Source organism: Sipha flava, unplaced genomic scaffold (genome assembly GCF_003268045.1).
Source record: "Sipha flava isolate LNK unplaced genomic scaffold, YSA_version1 461_pilon_pilon, whole genome shotgun sequence".
In the NCBI taxonomy this organism is placed as follows: Eukaryota; Metazoa; Arthropoda; class Insecta; order Hemiptera; family Aphididae; genus Sipha; species Sipha flava.
In genome coordinates this window covers 1-18,068 of record NW_020273231.1, presented here as the reverse complement: position 1 = coordinate 18,068, position 18,068 = coordinate 1, and the positions used below count along the sequence as shown (strand labels likewise).

The window sequence follows — 18,068 nt, the reverse complement described above, 5'->3', positions numbered from 1 at the left end:
AAAAAAAACTAAAACCTAACAAACTAAAATAATTGCATATAAAAAGTTATATTTATGGTAAATATCTTGTATGAAATTTTTTTGCTTATAGATGACTAGAGCTGAATCTGAAACATTTAAGTATTCATAATATATAAACAAACTTCTCATTTAAGTAGCTGTTTTCATAATAAAGTTAACACTTTTTGTCTTAAAATGTTAAATAGGGAATAATATGATTAATATTCTGGAACACAAAAATATTTACATAAATACCTAAAGTGCTTTTGAAATGATTCAAAACAAAACTCAATAAAACAAAGATTAAATAAATATAGTACAATTTAAAGTAAGCCATTTGGTGGTAACCAATCAATAATTTCATCATCTGTTTTGGTATTTGAATCATCATCTATTTTTATATTTGAATCATCATCTAAAGTAATTTCGTCACTAGAAGAACTACGAATATCTCCATCCATCTGAAAATGTTAAGTACTTATTAGAAAATTATTAATTAATATATAAATTTACTAATTTTAATTTTAATAAAAATATGTAAAATAAATAATGTTAAAGAATATTAGATAAAATATAATTACAAAATTAATTTTTTTTTAATTATTTACTTTTCCAGAATTCCACGACAGATATGCAATTCTCAAAATTAAGTGAGTCCAATAAAGATGTAGACCCAGTAAAAGAAATAGTAGTCCATTAAATATATAATAAGCTGGAAACATTTGATTTACTACTTCTGGCGCATTGACTGATGTACTAAATTTAAAATCAAATTGTTACAGTTAAAAATATGTTTAATGATATAAAACCAATTAAAAATTATTAACCTGTATAAGATCCAAAAAGGGAACAGACCAATTCTTGTAACCAACCAAACTACAATAAATACCACTGAAATTAAGTCGCATAGTTTTTGATATTTGGCATATTTAGCCATTTTTGCACACTGTAAAATAAAATAAGTGATTTAATAAGTTTCACTGGACAGAACTTTAAATAATCTAAAAATGAAAATACTTATGCAAGAAACTAAAAAGACAGACATTTCTCTTATAAATATTTAATAGTTGGTAAAATATTTTATCAGTATGGTATAAGGGCATTTATAAACATAAACCATTCTCAAAATGTTTTTATTTTGTAGTTAATCAATATGAAAAAAAATCATCATATACATAATTAGATAGTCGAATATTTATTTTGACAGAAGCAATACAATAATCTTAAACTGATTATATCTTTATTTCTTTAGAAAAATATAAATTAAAATAAAACAATAAATAGATCAGGGATATTGCAGCCTAGGAGCATGAGGCAATACTTAAATACAGTGTCACCATTTAATTTATTACCAATCTCATGGAGGGTGCGCTTCTGAGGTGAAATTCTATACTAAGAGGAACGCATATCCTCCATTAAGATTTTCACTCAAGCTAACACTAATATCACCTTACACAATAACCTACCAACCCATACAATATAATAAAAAAGTTTTTGTTTTTGTGAGAAAATATTTAAGAAAATTTTGAAAGATAATTTTACTGTAAAAATAAAATAGAAAATAATTATCAAGAAAAATTATTAAATTATAAAAAAAGTGACAAGCATAATATGCATGGCATAAGAGTTACTTAAATTTGATATAAAATATTGAATTTTTTAACTATATATAGCATTTATTAAATTTTTCTTACATTTTCTGATTCTAATGTTTAATAATAATATATTATATATAATCTTATTCAAATTGCATTATTGTCACTGTGAAATATGTAGTACAACACGTAAAGCCAATGCTAATCCCTACAAATAAGACAACTATTTCAAAGCATCATAATTGCAGTATGAAGTGGTTATTATTAATATTATAACCATAAAACAAAAAAAAAAAAAAAAATCTGATAGTTTTCAATACATTTTTTTATACTTTATTTATCAATTGATAAATCTTCTAATACTAGTTAGTAGCATGTAAAATAATTACTAATTGTTAATGCTACCATCATTACTGTTCATATCAGTTCAATTGTATACATGAATCAAAACATATAATGAAGGTTAAAAAATAATATTATCATTATTTTAGGATACAATGAACACATAATTTAAATAATTTTAAGTTTTTTAAATTACTAAATTTATTATAAAGTATAACCTTCATTTTCCAAAATTGTATTTAAACATACTATAATGATCTCTAGTTTAATTAATTAAACAAATTATATTTTATATTTTTATTTTAGTTTACATGAAGTATTATTATCTTAATTATTTAACCTATGATCCTATAAGTTTCAAAATTTATTTTTTTTGTTTTATATGCATTTCGTTATTATATTAACTTTTATTTAATGTAATAAAATATAATTCTTAGATAAATTCAATAAAAAATTAAAAATATGTTACCTCGAGGAAAATATCACCACAATCATGTGTTAATAGTACAAGAGTTCCAATTCTATGAAAATTACATATCCATGAAAAAGATAATAAACATATAGTACATATATGATGAACAAACATTTGCCAAAAATCTTTACGTTTGACATCGAAAAATTGAGAAACAGCTAATGCCCAGTAGAATGATAATGAAATCATATAGTACCACCATGTATCTTTTGTGACACCCTATAAAAAAATAATATAAAAATATAAGTATTAAATCTAATAAAAAAATACAAGCAATATTAATTTAAATATTATCTATATAAAAATCAAAGAAAAATGTTTTCCCTTTAATAGCTAGTTTACCTGATGTGGGTATCCAATCCAACAATAATCTATATTCCATAACCAGGGTTTACTCCATAAAAATACAAGACCATAATGGAATGAGAATGTGTAATAAAAGCATCGCCAACTAAAATTAATAAATTAAATGTATTGTTAAAAAGCATGACACAATTTGGGTTGCAAATATGAAACCCATAAGCTATACAATATAGATAAACACATATGAATAATTAATTAATAAATATTTATTTTTAATCTTAAATATTTATAATATATCAATTGATTAAAAAATAATTCTAGTTGTAATATAAATGAAAAATAAAGATTTTAGTGAATACTAGTTTACAAGTTATTTTATTAGTATAAAAAACATGGAAATAAAAAATAGTTAATACAATTTATTAAAGTACTAAATTAAAAAATTAAAAATTAAAATTATGACCATTTGACCATTAAAGTAATTATTAATTTGAAAGTCAATATTTCGTGTTTACCATACAAAATAAATAATGATATTCAATTATTTTCAAAAAATCTTAAAATGACATTCATATGAAACCAAATTATTATTTTTTCTTACATTTAAGCATGTTTTTTTGAAATTTGTTATCTAAATTTGAATTTTTCTACCCTTCACCTGTAAAATATATATTAACTTATTTAACTAATACTCTAATTTTATATTTAAATACAATAAAATATAAACTATAATAAATGCATAGCCTATATTTCAATTAATTGCTGCTGCTAGGCATACTATACCGTAGATGTAAAATATAATATAAAATATTTATAAAGCTTCATTTTTTTTATTAATACATGGTACAGATTTTTCTTACTAGAAAACATGGAGAATAAACATTATTAAATACTACAAAGAAATGTTGTTTATAAAAATGATGAATGAACCAAAAATTATAAAATATTAAAGAATTCCAACATTCCAAATGAATTGGATTTAAAACAATGAATCATTATACATAATACTTTATTGTTTAAACAAATAAATAATATATTTTAAGTATTAATTTACAATAAAAATAGTATATACATAGTATACACTTGTAATACAGTAAGTATACACAGATACCTAACACATAACAATCAATAATTTAATTTATTTCAAAAATGAATAAAATAATAAACTTTATGATACACAAGATATCATTAAAATAAACAAAAATTGTAAATATAATAAAATTGTAATTTAATATTTATAATTTGATAAATATTATTGTCAATTTAACAACTTTAACATAAAAAATAAAATATATAATAGATGTTTTTAGATGCATTCCAAAAAAGCTGATTAAGTATTTCAAAGAGTTATATAATTAGAAATACTTATGATTAATAAATATGTTAATAATTATTTTCTCTCCTAGTCTTAGGAAGAAATGGATAATCAACATTGATAAAAATGGATTACATAATCTTAATTTCCATAAATTATTTATTCATAAAATATTTATCTGTATTATTTGATAAAAACTAATAAATCTATTACTTAATATGAAAGAAGTTAGTGGATATAAGGTACTTCTACTATATTCATAACATTAAAACATGCAATGTACACCAATATATTTTCCATATCTTATAAATAGTAAAATACTGAAATGTATAGGGGAAAAAAGGTTTCACCTAAACCATGACTCATCACATAATATCAAGTTTAATATTATATAATAATTTATATAAATCATTCATGTGTTATTTTGATACAATGTATTACTTGAAATGATAGTTTTAATAGTTAATATTTAATTACAGTAAAAATGTATGTTTTTTTTTTTTTTTTAATGGAATATATTATAATTGTGTGATATATTTATACAAATATTGTATAACAGAGTTAAATAAAATATGTAAATTAGTAATATGCCACTTAGAAATAAAGATATTATGTAATTTTGATGTAATACATCTTGTTTTCGTAGAAGCACTTTGTTAATAATTTTAACTATTCAATTCAAACAATGATGTAAGAAGTCAAATAAAACTGACTATGTCATGCATTATTGTTTTTCTATATTAAATATAGTATATTTAATGAAAATTGTAATCTTAATTGACACTGTACTTCTGGCCTTACAAATACTGTATACATAAGTTATTTTTTTCATAATTGTTGATATAAGTTTGCAATTTAGAGTGTATACTTTATAAAGAATTAAATAAATATTTATCAACAAATATATTTATTAAATGTTAAAATAAAAATAAAATGTGTATAGTATTTTTTTTATAGTTAACAGTAACAAATAAATAAACTTTAAATTAAATTATACAATAAAATTTAGAATAAATTCACTGATAAGTAATAATATAAAATGAGACATTATAATTAATTTTGTTATGGTTGATGCAGAAGGTAATAATTCAATACTTTTAACATTAATAACCATAACTGACTCATACCAAACATTGTTTTAAGATAATACTTCTACATAATATCAAATTTTATAAAATTAAGATACATAATATTTTATTTCAATAAATTTCAACATCTCTAATGCTGTCTTATCTTCAGATTTTTCTAATTAGAACATAACATGTATTTAACATGTTAACTTCATAACCTAATTTATATTAATTAAGGGATGCCATATAGAAAATATTATTTTATCAGTTAGTCTTTGGCCTTTGACTTTGGTTATAATAAATAAAACAAAAAAATGATTAATCAATTAAAGAAAATTTAAAACAAATATTTAAATTTTAAATATAAGCATTACAATAATATGTATACATTATTTATTGTTTATTTAATAATTTAAGAATTAAAATATTATTTAAAAGTACTTATTTTATTAAAAATGTAATTAATTTTTTATAAAATTACTTAAAATGATGATGGAATTAAAAACAATAGTAAAAGTTGTAGATTAAAAGAAAATGCCGGAATACAAATATTAAAATAATAATTAAAAGGATCATTCAATAATAATAATTTAATCTTACCAGCTCTCGCAGAATTTGATAAGTGTCGATGGCTTGCCTTGAACTCGTCTCAATCTTAACCATCGTTCTACTTGTCGTTCTGTCCAATCAAGCCTCTTGGCTAGACCTACAACTTCTTTATGATTCCATTTGCTATTTTTTGCAAATGTCTCCTCCAATATATCATTATTTGGAGCTCGTTTTGGTTTATTACTCTTAATACCCAAAGATACACCTAATGGCGAAAAACAATGCCTGCAAATATTAATAACATTAACTGTATACCAAGCTTGATGTTGATTAGTTTTAAAAATATCTATAAAATAGCACATACTTTTCTAAAAGATATCTTATTAGTAGTACAACAATTGCCATAGGTAGTGGATAGAACAGATGTCGATGATCAGTATATTGCACCCGTTCATTTGGTTCCAAGTCTGACCATTTGGTATTTGGAGGTAACCAAATGTCCGGCGACCAGAAGGCATCAATAACTTGTCGAAGTACCCACATTACGATACCAACGGCCACTGGTGATTAACAAGAGTCATCATCCGTCAAAAACACACCGTGAAAACAATTGCAAACCCGGATGTCCAAATGTATTTATATGTGTCACTGTTTTGCGTTTTACAGTAAAAAAATTATCGTCATGAGAAAGATAAAAATCTCATAGAAACAAATTGATCAACGCAGAGGCAACAAATTTACAAATGAATCGAGAGTCGATTATGGGCGGTTAAAATAACCACTCTACTAAAAATTATGGTTTGTGTAAGGAAGAAAAAACAAAATGATAAACAACTATTGGTACGATATGGTTATGGGTGGAGTTGTGGTAAATGGTAGGGGTGCCGGCCGGCCGGCCGGCAACCAAGCTGGCTCTCATCGATAATAGGCGATATAAAACAATTGAACTGTCTTAACAGCAATCTGATGTGTTTGTACAAATTTACTCAAATTAATTAGTAATTAAAAATTAGCTACATGTATCTTAATTGTTTATTGTGTATTAATGAATATTTATTATAAAATAAAATCCGTTAATATAACAAACCGAAAATAGTGATAAAAATAACATGTGGTACTTGGATCTGAATTGAACTAAATAAAGTGATAGGTGTGATAATTACTGAATCAAATTACTTGTGTTACTTTTATCGCAGAATGCGTATTTGTGATTAGCGAATAGTGATAATATTTCCAACCGAGTTTGCTATAATATTAGAGTTTCTTCGAATTATTAAATTATTAATTTAAAATTATATTCTATTTCAAAAATCATGAATAAATTCTTCAAGTTAAGAGTTACTTCAGATTTTCTAGTTAATAGCTTATGTGCTATAACCATTGGTGCGGGTTTTACAGAGTTAACTGCCAACGTATTTCTTAATAAACTATATGTTCAAGTTTGTAAAGAAGCAACCAAGTACGTTTTAAATGTATTAATCCTTAACATACTATTAGTTTAAAGGAAAAACAATCAAATTCTTTATAATATTACCTATGAAGTAATTTTAAAAAATTGAACTCATTAAATTCTGTAAAACTACTAAGAAATAATGATAAATTATGTGCTAATTTCAATTAATTTTTCTTTAAAAATATACTATATTTAGTGTAGGATAATTTTGTAAATTATTTTAAAAAACTTACCTTCATTAATTACCAACAAATACCTTTAATCCATACCATGATTATTATTTTTTCAATATTTTATCATATTTGTCTTGGTATCTATCTTGTATTTTTAATTAAAAGCTTTAATTTTGTTCAAACTATTTTCAGAAATAAAAAACCTGTTGTACTTAGTGAATCACTTCGAAAATTACATGATGATGTAACTCGTGATATTAAGCTTACAGATTTTCAAAAAATATTTTCAACACCATTTGTAGCTGAAGGACTTGATCCAATTAATATTGGTTGTATAAATTACCGTACTGGTTGTTATATAGGAATTCCAAGCTATTATGATTTAAATGATATTATTTCAAGTTCAAATGCTGAAAATTTAGAACTACAAGTATAGTATAATTTGAATAGAATTAATTATTTTAAAAAAAAATTAGTTATTAAATTTCTTTTTTATATAGGATTATATTTATCTTATGAAAGAAAACTCTGAATCAAGCAAAAAATTTATGGATTCATTAAACCTCAGTGAATCTGCTAAAAAATACAGCATTGCTCGAGAATTAATTCTTACCGATAATTCTCAAATATTTATTAAGTCTATTTCATGGTCTATGATTTCAATACCAATGTACTTATTAGGAAATACTATCCTGAATTTATTACCAGCCAACCCAATTAAAATTAGATTTTTAGCATTATTTTTATTATGTAATGTAGGAGTATTTATATGTTTATTATTACGTACTGGAATTGAAAACTTTTATCAAATTCAAGCTGATAAAAAACTTTGTAATATTAATGAAGAATACATTCATGGTGGAATAGAATATTATGAAAAACTAATTCAAAGAAATTTAGCTCTAAGAGATATTGTACCTAATGGAGATCAGCTATACTCTGAGAATGGAAACAAACATTCATTCATTTCATTGTTTTCAGAACTACCCTTGACTTATAGAAAAGCATACCTCGAGAAAAAGTTGAAAAATGAAAACAACAAAAGCTAATTGTAATATGATGTGCTATTATTTTAGATTACTAGGATACAACTATAAAGTAATAAGAACTCAATTATTGTAAAAAAAAATGTTTGATGTTTTAATTTATTTTTTCTGTCGATTATTACAGACTTTTGTAGAAAATCATATTTGAAATTTTTAATAAATATTTTATCATAATCAATCAGCCTAAATTTATGTTAAAAAAAAAATATAACAAATTTAATCTATATTTAAACTATATTTAACATTCAACATAAATATTGAATATCTATTAATTGTAAAATAGTTTGGTATTCAAGCTGAATATAGGTAATATTATTGTTTAAAATAATTGAATATTTCTAAGTTTTTGTATACCATTATATATTATACATAGTTATATTTCTAAACATACTCGTAATTGTGTAAATTTGCCTTTGTCTACACTTCAATTACAAATTATAATATTTATTTTTGTTCCCATATAAATAGTGTTGACCAAAGCGATAATTTTCTTATACTTTTGTAAGCCTTCTGTAGAAGGTATTTTCTGGATTAATTAATACTTACAAATTGACCTAATATTAATCTAGTTAGATTTTGAAGGTTTAGAACTCAATTCCAATTCTAGTAGGTTATTGATTTCTTTTTTGAGATATATATAGGCAAATATATTGATAATATTCTGCCTTGTACTTTTAAACTGAATATAATATATGTCATCTGAAAATCTATAGCATCAACACACTAAATAGTATAATATAATTTGTTTAATTGCTATTTCATACATATATTTGATATTATTTGTTTGATTAAAAATAAATAACAATATAAATAATAATACATTATTTAGATTACCTTATATAAATTAAACACTATAATAATATTAACATATAGTTACTTAATATGGCAACCATACATGATACATTATACAATTTAAAAACAAAATTACCATAAAATAATTGCACTAAGAAAAAAATTGCTTAAGAAAACTTTTAAAGAATAATGAGTGTGGTGAAGTTATTGTTGAGATGACAATTAACATTTTACTTAATACAGCTTCTGAATTATTAACATCACAATCCAAGAGTTTTTAACTTTAAAATAAAAATAAAATGTGTATTCAATTAAATTGTAAAGTAAGACAAGTGATACAATTTTTAATTCCTTGATGCTAACAAATATATTGCTTAATATCAAAAATTAAAATTTTTTTTTAATATTAATTCCATATTTGATGAGTACATCATTATGTATTAATTTATAACACTTTATTAAAATATATGTATACATTTTTTTTATATATATAAATAATAAATATAATGATAACCATATAATTTAATAGTAAATATTTGAAGGAAAAACAATTTGAATGTTAAAAATAAAAATAAGTATCATGAATTTAAATTAAAAATGTATCACTCATCTCCAACATTATATAATAATTTATAACAATCACATATATATAAATATAAATATATTACAATATTAAACTTACCAAAGAAACTTTCTGTTCCTCTTTTTGTAATATTGTATTCAATTGATTTGAATCAAATTTTACTATTGCAGCTAAGACTTTTGCCAAAACCTAAATAGCAACAACAAATTAAAAATAAATATTAACTCTCGAAAATGTGGATGATAATTTATTTAACAATTTAATATTAAAGAGTATTTATTATAAGATGAATATTAAAATATATAAGTCTTTGTTAACAAATAGATACAAAACTAACAGTTATAAATCATAATTGTATAACAAACAATTGGTTGTAATAAGAGGTTTTGATCCAATGACTAGGTAGCATTACCTTTTTATTATTTTTATAAGCCCTCAAAATCATTTATTATGCTTTAGCTATGATCTCTACTTCCTACAATTATAAAATTAAGTTATTGTCATTTATACATTATTTTTACAAAACCTAACTTCAATATACTCTATAATAGAAATATATAATAAACACCATGATCTATTTAGAAATGATTTCATACAAAAAATATTACAATAAACTATTAATGGATAATTTAATTAATAAAATTGTAAAATCACTGAATTATAAAAATATTTATTAGTTATTATTGATATTTTATTTTTAATGATACCAAGATGATTTTATTATGAGTACATTGATTACAACAAGTAAAATAATGAAGTGTCAAAATTCCATTGGTAACCAAGTAAAGTACAACAAAGTCCCGCTTACTGAACTGATAAAGTTAATTTTACTATTAATATAATTTATAAATTGTGTTAATTTCTTAATTTATTCATTTACCATAGGTTGTTTTCCCATCATATATTCGTACAAAATATTTCTTAAGTATTCCATTTCACATCCACCTTTTTCATTGTCATTATCTCCATCAATGTTTTGATGTTTACTGTGAACTTCGTTTCTAAATAATTAAATTTTAAATATATAAAAATATATAATATTAAAGAATATTATATTCACTAAATAATTTACCTGTACATTTTTTTTAATTCGGATAGCTCTTTATTAAGTTTAATAGTTTGGCGTTGGAGAACTTCCTCACGTTGTGAAGTGGTTTCAACATCTTGAATTATTTTTTCAAGAGTCTAAAAATATAAATTATTATTTTATAACTTGATTAATATAATTTTTAAGCTGTCTTATATTCAAAAATCAAATGAAAGGAAAAAATAATAATAAAAAAGCACCTCTTCATTTTTATATTCAGCATTCTTAAACTGTGCATTCAGCTGAAATAAAAATAAAATGAAAAAAAAAAAAAGTAAAAGGAAATGCTGAAAATATATATTATTTTTCTAACTTTTCTTTCATTGGTCCATTCGTTGGTTAAAGCTTCTATTTCATCTCTATGTTCTGTGTCCATCATTTTTTTATAGTTATCCATTTTTTCTAACCATTTTTTTTCAGTTTCTATTAATTTATCTGTCCATTTCTTCTTTTCATTCTAGGAAAATAAGTATTATAAATATATCATATTATTCACGAAACTGGCATTTCTATGTTTTACTTATTATTTTACATTTTAAAAATGTAAAAATATTAAATGACATTAATTACACAAAAAATATAGATACATATATGGTATAACTTTATAAGTTACAACTATACATACATATTTGAATGATCGAAAAAATATATATGCTATCTACAAACTACTACTTTTAATTTTTGTGTAGGTATAAATAATCCTATAAACCTGTATCGACCGTTTATAGGGGTCTGATGGACGATATCAGATAATAGATATTATTTTATTAAATAATTTCGATTACTTGTTCAGTGTTTATTATAATATAAATTCTAATTAAATAAATATTTAATTTTACTATATATTTGTTATATTTAATTTTTTTGGGCATATCTTAGCGTATGTACAATTATTTTTAGGTGCATATTTGGGTATTTTTTAGAGCTATAAGTCCCTAAGCCTAGTAATGAGTATATAATAAATATTACTAATAAAGGTAATATATTTATCTGCTTAATTTTTAAAACCATAGAATGGGCAATATTATATTTATGGAGTTAAACAATTATTTAAGTCAGAATTAATAATAAATATTTGCCTCATTTTGTTTACATTAAAGTAATCTAAGAATTGAAAAATGGAACTTGAATTCAGTGGTTTTCAACCTGTGTTACAATATACCTGTACATATGATATGGCATAATTGTTGTAACATTTAATTTTGAATCAGACATAACCTTCTCAACAATTTTTGTAATTCGAATCCCCATTCATCGTTAACTAACTATAACAATTTAAATAGATACATGTACACAACAGGAAGATTAGTTTGTTTACATACAATTTATTTAACTTTCTACTTTAAAAACAATAAATTTCCAACTAAATTATATATACCTAAGAATTTTAAATTTATATACCATAAAAATGTTATGAAAAATGTAAGTTAAGTAAATTACAAATAAGTTCTGTTACATTTATAAAAAGTTTGAAAACCACTGCTCTTATCATAAGAAGAATTATATATTACTAAATATAATAAATACTCATACTCACTCACTTAAAATTTAAAATGTAAACCATTTATAAACTATTAAAATTATTTAAAACTATTTGAGCTTTTTTAAAAACAAATTATAATTAATTCGAACAATTTATGTACCTAGATTTTTAAGTAACTCAAACTTACCACTTGATAATGAGAATATTCTTCCTGTAAATCAGTAAAAGTTTTTTTTTGTATTTCTATGCATTCTTGTAATTCCTGAATAGTTTCTTTTACTTCTGCTTTCACTGACCGTTGTTCACTCTTTTTATAATCTAATGAAACACAACAATTATAACTCTATATTTATTTAATATTTTAAATTAAATAATTATCCATATTTTTGGAGTAATAATTCAATGGTGAGAATCAGCAACCTTCTCACTTTTGCAAACCATTTTTTTTTTGCAATCTCTCAAGGACCTCATTAAAATAAATATTATTCAAAGGGTAAGATACAAGTACCCATTTCTGATTGTGAATTAGTGTTGTACAATTTAGATCAATGTACTATTGATTTTGAAAAACAATTCAAGTAAAAAAAAGACAAATATAACAGATAGTCTATCTGTAATATAAACTTAATGAGTCTCAGGGTACCAAGACAGCTACTAAATAAAGGGGCCTTTTATAAATATATTAGTAAAAATTGCTTTTAATTTTTATATATCCAACATACATGAATAATAAATTATTATAGATGTATCATTATTACAAAAACTTTTGGTACTTGGATGAGAGCCCAGGCCCCAAGAAAGGGCCCCTAAGTATGGTTTAATTTGCCTAAACAACAGTTTAATACTTTCTATTTGTCTAAATAAATTTTAAATTGCTATATAAATAAAATTACAAAATAATTTTGTAATAATAGTATATGTAATTATGAAATGCTAATAAATTTTCAGTTAATAACTATATACTTCCATACAGTTATTTTTTGGTTTAATAAAATAATCTAATGCTTAATACATTTTTTTGCAACTTTCCAGTACATTTTTGTTGAAAAAAAAAATTTTATTATGGAATTTTATACTCAATTTTCAAGCATGAATTATTACTATGAAAAATTGTTATACATTGTTTTAACTACACAAATATTCTTTGAAATCTGTCAAAATTTAAAATTTTAACTTATAAAAAAAAAATTAACACTCCAGAAACTTGATATTTTTCTGCAAGAAAATCATACATAGAATTTTGTATTAAATGTTCAATGTTTTACAAAAAAAATTTCCTGAAAATACCAATTAAATAAAATATACTATAAATGATTAAAGCAATCCTTCTGGAAGAAATCAACAGTAAAAAACAATACATTCCTTGCCCCAAAGAAAATTTAAAAATGTGGTTAACAAAACGAATGATTACAACAAAACTATTAAGCAAACCACTGACAAGTTGGTTAAATTGTTATTCAGAAAAAGATTAAGTTGATTAATTGAAATTGCATTCACAGGATATTAATATGTATACATATATTTATATACATTCAACAAATAGTGGAAGTTTTTAATGATATAATCAATCGTTCAAGGATCATTGAACTGACAAAACTATATTTAATTGTTAATTTATAACACATATTAAATAGTCAAATTGAAAAGAAAACTAATAATATAAAAAATAATTATATACTATAGACGGTGTAAAATTACACTTACGATCAATTTCTTTTTGCAGTTTTACTAAATCCAATTTTGTTTTGCCGAGTTCTTCATTATTTTGATACAATTTATTCATAACATCTTTATTGCATTTTTCAATAATTTCAATTTTAAAATATTCTAGGTTTTGTATACAATCCAGTTTTACAGCAAGAAAAGCTTCTTGAATAGCTCTTACCTTTTGTTTTGTTTCAATAAAATTATTATGATACAATTTTATTTGTGTTGAGTATTCGGTCTTTAGTTGTTTTACATGTTCAACAAACTTTAATGACCATTCTGCCAATTGCTCTTTTACAAAAGACTTCAAATTTTCAAAATCAATTTTAAATTTTTTTAACATATCAAGGAATGTTTGAAGCATCTTCTGTCGTTCTTTTTTTAAATAAGCATTTTCTTCAGTAAGAAGATTATAGTCTTTAATAACAGACTCAATACTACGCTCTTCAGAAATTTTATTTAATTTTTCTTGATTTAATTGACTTAACATGTCTTTATGCAATTTATTTAATTTATCATATTCTAATTTATTTTCTTCTATTTTTAACTGCATAACTTCAGTAATCATTTCTTTTTCATTTTTTATTAGTTGAATAGACTGTTGTAATGTCTCATTAAGTTTTTTGTGATTATTTATTTCCAATTTGTATTCTTCTTCAGATTTTATTAGATTAGTATTTTTAAATTTTATTTCATCATATTTTTTTTGAAGATTTAAACATTTTATTTCATTTTCTTTTAAGGTACATTGTAATAATTTTAATTCTTCTTTTAAATTAGAAACTTCTAATGATTTTAGTTTTAATTCTTCAATACATTTATTTTGTTCCTTAACACGCAACAATTCATTTTCTTTTATTGTTTTTTTAGTTTGAATAATTTGATTTTTTAAATCAAGTATTTCATTTTCATTTTTCTCATAGTCTTGTTTAAACTTATCCATTTCTTTTAGTTTATTTGTTAAATTTTTAATAGTTTGTGATTTTTCTCCAATTTCTTTTAAAAATGTATCAATTTTCTTTGAATTTGAAACTTTATCATCATTTAAACATTGTTCTAAACGCGAAATAACTAATTTAAGATCACTTATTTCTTTTTCTTTATTCTTTAAAACATTCTCAATTGAAATATCTGTTTCTTTTTGTACTTCTAAACGCTGTTCTAATACTTTAACTTGATTCCTTAATTCTTTTAATTCATTTTCTTTAAATTCAAAGGCCAAAGACATTTCTCCTTCGATCTCATTCAATTGCTTAGTTATTTCTTCTTGAACATTCTGATTTATATTTACCTAATATGATACACATACAAACATATTATGTATAATAGATTAAAAATAAATTAATAATTTAAAAATGATATAATATAACCTGATATGAATTTGTAGATGAATGACTAGCTTTTTCTATAAAGTACATCAATTATTCAATTTAATTACACATTTTTATTATTTAAAAAAAAAATTGGAAAATGAATTCAATAATAATTTCACCTTTCATTAATAATTTATTTTCCATTTGAAGTCCATTAATAACTTTCTCTAATTTTTTAATTTGATCTTCTTTGGTTTCAAGTTCTTTATGAATAGCCATTTTATTTTCTGCTAGACTTAGTAAAGTAGTTTCTTCACTTTTTTTTAGCAGTTCAATTTGTTTTTCTAATGATACACATTCTGCTTTTGTTAAAGACAATTCTTCATTCAACTGTTCACAGTTAGCCTTTAAATTTACACCAACAGTTAATTAGTTTTTGCATTTTTTTAAACTTAATTATTAATAGAATTTATATACCGATAAATTAATAGTATCTAAAGAAGATGTTTTTTCAAATTTATCACCAGTATTTTCCCTCAATAAATCAATCTATAAATCCAAAATAAAAAATAAGTTAATTCTTAATTATGAACCCTAATATAAAATTGTTTTAAAATATTAAATTTATTTTAAAAATTTTTTTAACATATTATAAAAATCTGTATTACAATAATATAATTTTATACTTTAAGAGTAAAATGATGAAACCAAAAATGTATTATACTTGTGAAGTATTATTATAATAATGAAATTAGCATATAGGTAATATAAAACAAAATAAGTTATTTAATACTATAAAATGTTTATAAATTGTGAAGATTTTAGATTTCAATTAATTGAAAATACATAATTATAATTAAGTTTCAAATGTATTATTAGATACCTAACATTTTTAATTTAAAATAAATAAAACTTTTACCTTAGTATTTAGAGTTGATATTATGTGATCTCTTTCTTCTATATCATTTCTTAATGCATCTTCCATATGGGCTTTAGCAGCTTGTTCTAATGTACACTGTTCTTTAAGCTCTGTAATTCTTTGAAGTAGTTTATCTTGAGCCTTTGTCATAGTTTTCTAAAAATAAAAGATGAGTTATTTTTATAAAAAGGTACCATTATATTATTTAAATGTTTTTACCTTATCTTTATCATGAGATGTTAATATTTGTTTAAGATGATTACTTAATTCAGTATACTTAATTTTATGTTTATGGTAACGTCCATGAAGTTTTTTATATGCAGCATATAAATTTTCTTTTGTTATTTCATTTGCATACTCAGATACAACACTAACACTATCATCTAATTCACTCGCTGATTCAATATCGGTCTAATATAATGTATTATTAATTTCAGATGGAAATTATTATTTAATTGTATTAAATAGTGACTTACATGAAAAGAAAGTTGATCATTCATTAATGATGATGATGATTGACTAAATTTTCCTAGATCAACAGTAGTACTTTCACTGACGGCAACACGTGCTGGAGAATTCTTGGGTGTTTCTATAAATTAAAACTGAATAAAAAAAAAAAAAAAAAAACATAAATACATGAAAATTACCTTCAATGTCATCATCAATACAAAATTGTGAATCATCCATCTCTGAATTCATTGGTGATATTGTAGAAAAACCACTCCAAGCTGGACGATTCTAAATGTTAATCAAATGTACCAAAACTATACCATACATTATAATTTCAAATAAACGCCTTACCTGTGGTACAGAGTTTGATGATTTTGGTTCATCAATTTTTCCAATAGAACCCTTTAGTCTTTTAAACATTTTGAAAATATGTAAAAATATATTATTGTTTTATATAGAGAAGAAACCTTCAATGTTTTAATGTTTACTTGTAAATATTCCTTATCTTATCGTTATCATTCACGTCTATGTTATCAAGTATGGATTCTTTGACATGTCACTTTTAACAAAACGCCACGTTCAGTTATAGATCTATATAGATCTTAAAATAACTAAGAAAGTTCTGTTATATTTTAAATTTTATTTTTAAAATTTTATTTAAATTTATTGATCAGAATTATTTTTAATTAAATATTGAAATTATATTATTTCAAATTATTTATTTATATATATATAAATATTTTGGTTTATTTTAGATACCTAGGCATTTGGATTATTTATTTCGTTCAATAAATATTTAGATTGAATGCATTTAAGATTTAATATGTAGGTATTTTTTCTTCATATTTGTATATTTGAAAAACATTGATTAAGATCAGCGATTCTCAATTTCCTTTTGTAGATCACGATCTACATGTGACGTACCTACCAAGAAGTTTTAGCAATCATGCCGAGGCAGATGGCTTGGAAAGCTTGTATGGTTCTTATGTTCGATGGTTTAGCGGTACCCCAAAGAGCGATTCCGTATGACCAGATAGGTTGCAGTAAGGATTTGTAGAGTAGTAAATAGTTGGATATATACATATTAGATTTCATGAGAGGCCTAAGGATGTGTAGGCGGCTATTTAGTTGTTTACGTTTAGTATTGAGGTGGGGGCCCCAGGTGAGTCTTCTATCAAACAGTAGACCGAGATATTTGACTTAATTTGTATGAAGAATGATTGCGTTCTCAAATGTTATATGAAGACAGTCATTAGGGTGGAGGGAGAAAATGACATGAGAAGATTTAGAGTCGTTGATCTTAATTTTCCATGACTTGTATCAGTGGGATAAGCTGTTCAGATGTTTTTGAAGCAGGCCGCTTGCTTCATGAGTGTCTTGACTGGATGAAAGGATTGCGGTATCGTCAGCATATGT

General features: G+C 22.8%; 3 protein-coding genes across 6 annotated transcripts; 1 reads left to right on the top strand and 2 right to left on the bottom strand.

Moving 5' to 3' along the window:
* Positions 1–29: 29 nt before the first annotated feature.
* On the bottom strand, positions 30–6,424 carry LOC112689674 (ceramide synthase 6). Of its 2 annotated transcripts, XM_025563507.1 has the most exons (8): positions 6,011–6,424; positions 5,698–5,931; positions 2,752–2,860; positions 2,407–2,628; positions 828–946; positions 609–756; positions 321–461; positions 30–107 (listed from the first exon to the last, which is right to left on the bottom strand). In XM_025563507.1, exons 1-7 carry the CDS (start codon positions 6,187–6,189, stop codon positions 324–326), a joined length of 1,149 nt encoding a protein of 382 aa, XP_025419292.1. In that variant the 5' UTR covers positions 6,190–6,424; the 3' UTR covers positions 30–107; positions 321–323. The 2 variants fall into 2 exon arrangements, with proteins under 2 accessions (XP_025419292.1, XP_025419291.1); XM_025563506.1 differs by lacking the exon at positions 30–107 and having other exon boundaries at positions 147–461.
* Positions 6,425–6,557: 133 nt separating this feature from the next.
* LOC112689675 (transmembrane protein 177-like) lies at positions 6,558–8,496 on the top strand. The gene is made up of 3 exons (XM_025563508.1): positions 6,558–7,105; positions 7,465–7,702; positions 7,773–8,496. Exons 1-3 carry the CDS (start codon positions 6,960–6,962, stop codon positions 8,319–8,321), a joined length of 933 nt encoding a protein of 310 aa, XP_025419293.1. The 5' UTR covers positions 6,558–6,959; the 3' UTR covers positions 8,322–8,496.
* A 663-nt stretch (positions 8,497–9,159) lies between these two features.
* On the bottom strand, positions 9,160–17,072 carry LOC112689678 (golgin subfamily A member 4-like). 3 transcript variants are annotated; one of them, XM_025563511.1, is made up of 16 exons: positions 17,004–17,072; positions 16,850–16,940; positions 16,679–16,791; positions 16,422–16,613; positions 16,203–16,358; positions 15,761–15,832; positions 15,463–15,688; positions 15,341–15,375; positions 13,968–15,261; positions 12,451–12,581; positions 11,094–11,237; positions 10,981–11,022; positions 10,766–10,878; positions 10,574–10,694; positions 9,793–9,882; positions 9,161–9,391 (listed from the first exon to the last, which is right to left on the bottom strand). In XM_025563511.1, the coding sequence occupies exons 1-16, from the start codon at positions 17,070–17,072 to the stop codon at positions 9,371–9,373; spliced, it is 2,910 nt and encodes a 969-aa protein (XP_025419296.1). In that variant the 3' UTR covers positions 9,161–9,370. The 3 variants fall into 3 exon arrangements, with proteins under 3 accessions (XP_025419298.1, XP_025419296.1, XP_025419297.1); XM_025563512.1 differs by having other exon boundaries at positions 10,981–11,019; XM_025563513.1 differs by lacking the exon at positions 10,981–11,022 and having other exon boundaries at positions 9,160–9,391.
* Between the last annotated feature and the right edge of the window lie 996 nt (positions 17,073–18,068).

Excerpts from the sequence above, each read along its gene's own strand:
- LOC112689678 (XM_025563511.1), bottom strand. The coding sequence starts at position 17,072 with ATGTTTAAAAGACTAAAGGGTTCTATTGGAAAAATTGATGAACCAAAA. Across the intron at positions 11,238-12,450 it reads AATATTCTCATTATCAAGTG|AATGAAAAGAAGAAATGGAC; the intron begins GTAAGTTTGAGT and ends TTATTTTCCTAG. Across the intron at positions 9,392-9,792 it reads AGGAACAGAAAGTTTCTTTG|TTAAAAACTCTTGGATTGTG; the intron begins GTAAGTTTAATA and ends TTTATTTTAAAG.
- LOC112689674 (XM_025563507.1), bottom strand. The coding sequence starts at position 6,189 with ATGTGGGTACTTCGACAAGTTATTGATGCCTTCTGGTCGCCGGACATT. Across the intron at positions 2,861-5,697 it reads ATCAAATTCTGCGAGAGCTG|TTGGCGATGCTTTTATTACA; the intron begins GTAAGATTAAAT and ends TATTAATTTTAG. Across the intron at positions 757-827 it reads CCTTTTTGGATCTTATACAG|TACATCAGTCAATGCGCCAG; the intron begins GTTAATAATTTT and ends TTTTAAATTTAG.
- LOC112689675 (XM_025563508.1), top strand. The coding sequence starts at position 6,960 with ATGAATAAATTCTTCAAGTTAAGAGTTACTTCAGATTTTCTAGTTAAT. Across the intron at positions 7,106-7,464 it reads GTTTGTAAAGAAGCAACCAA|AAATAAAAAACCTGTTGTAC; the intron begins GTACGTTTTAAA and ends AACTATTTTCAG. Across the intron at positions 7,703-7,772 it reads CTGAAAATTTAGAACTACAA|GATTATATTTATCTTATGAA; the intron begins GTATAGTATAAT and ends TTTTTTATATAG.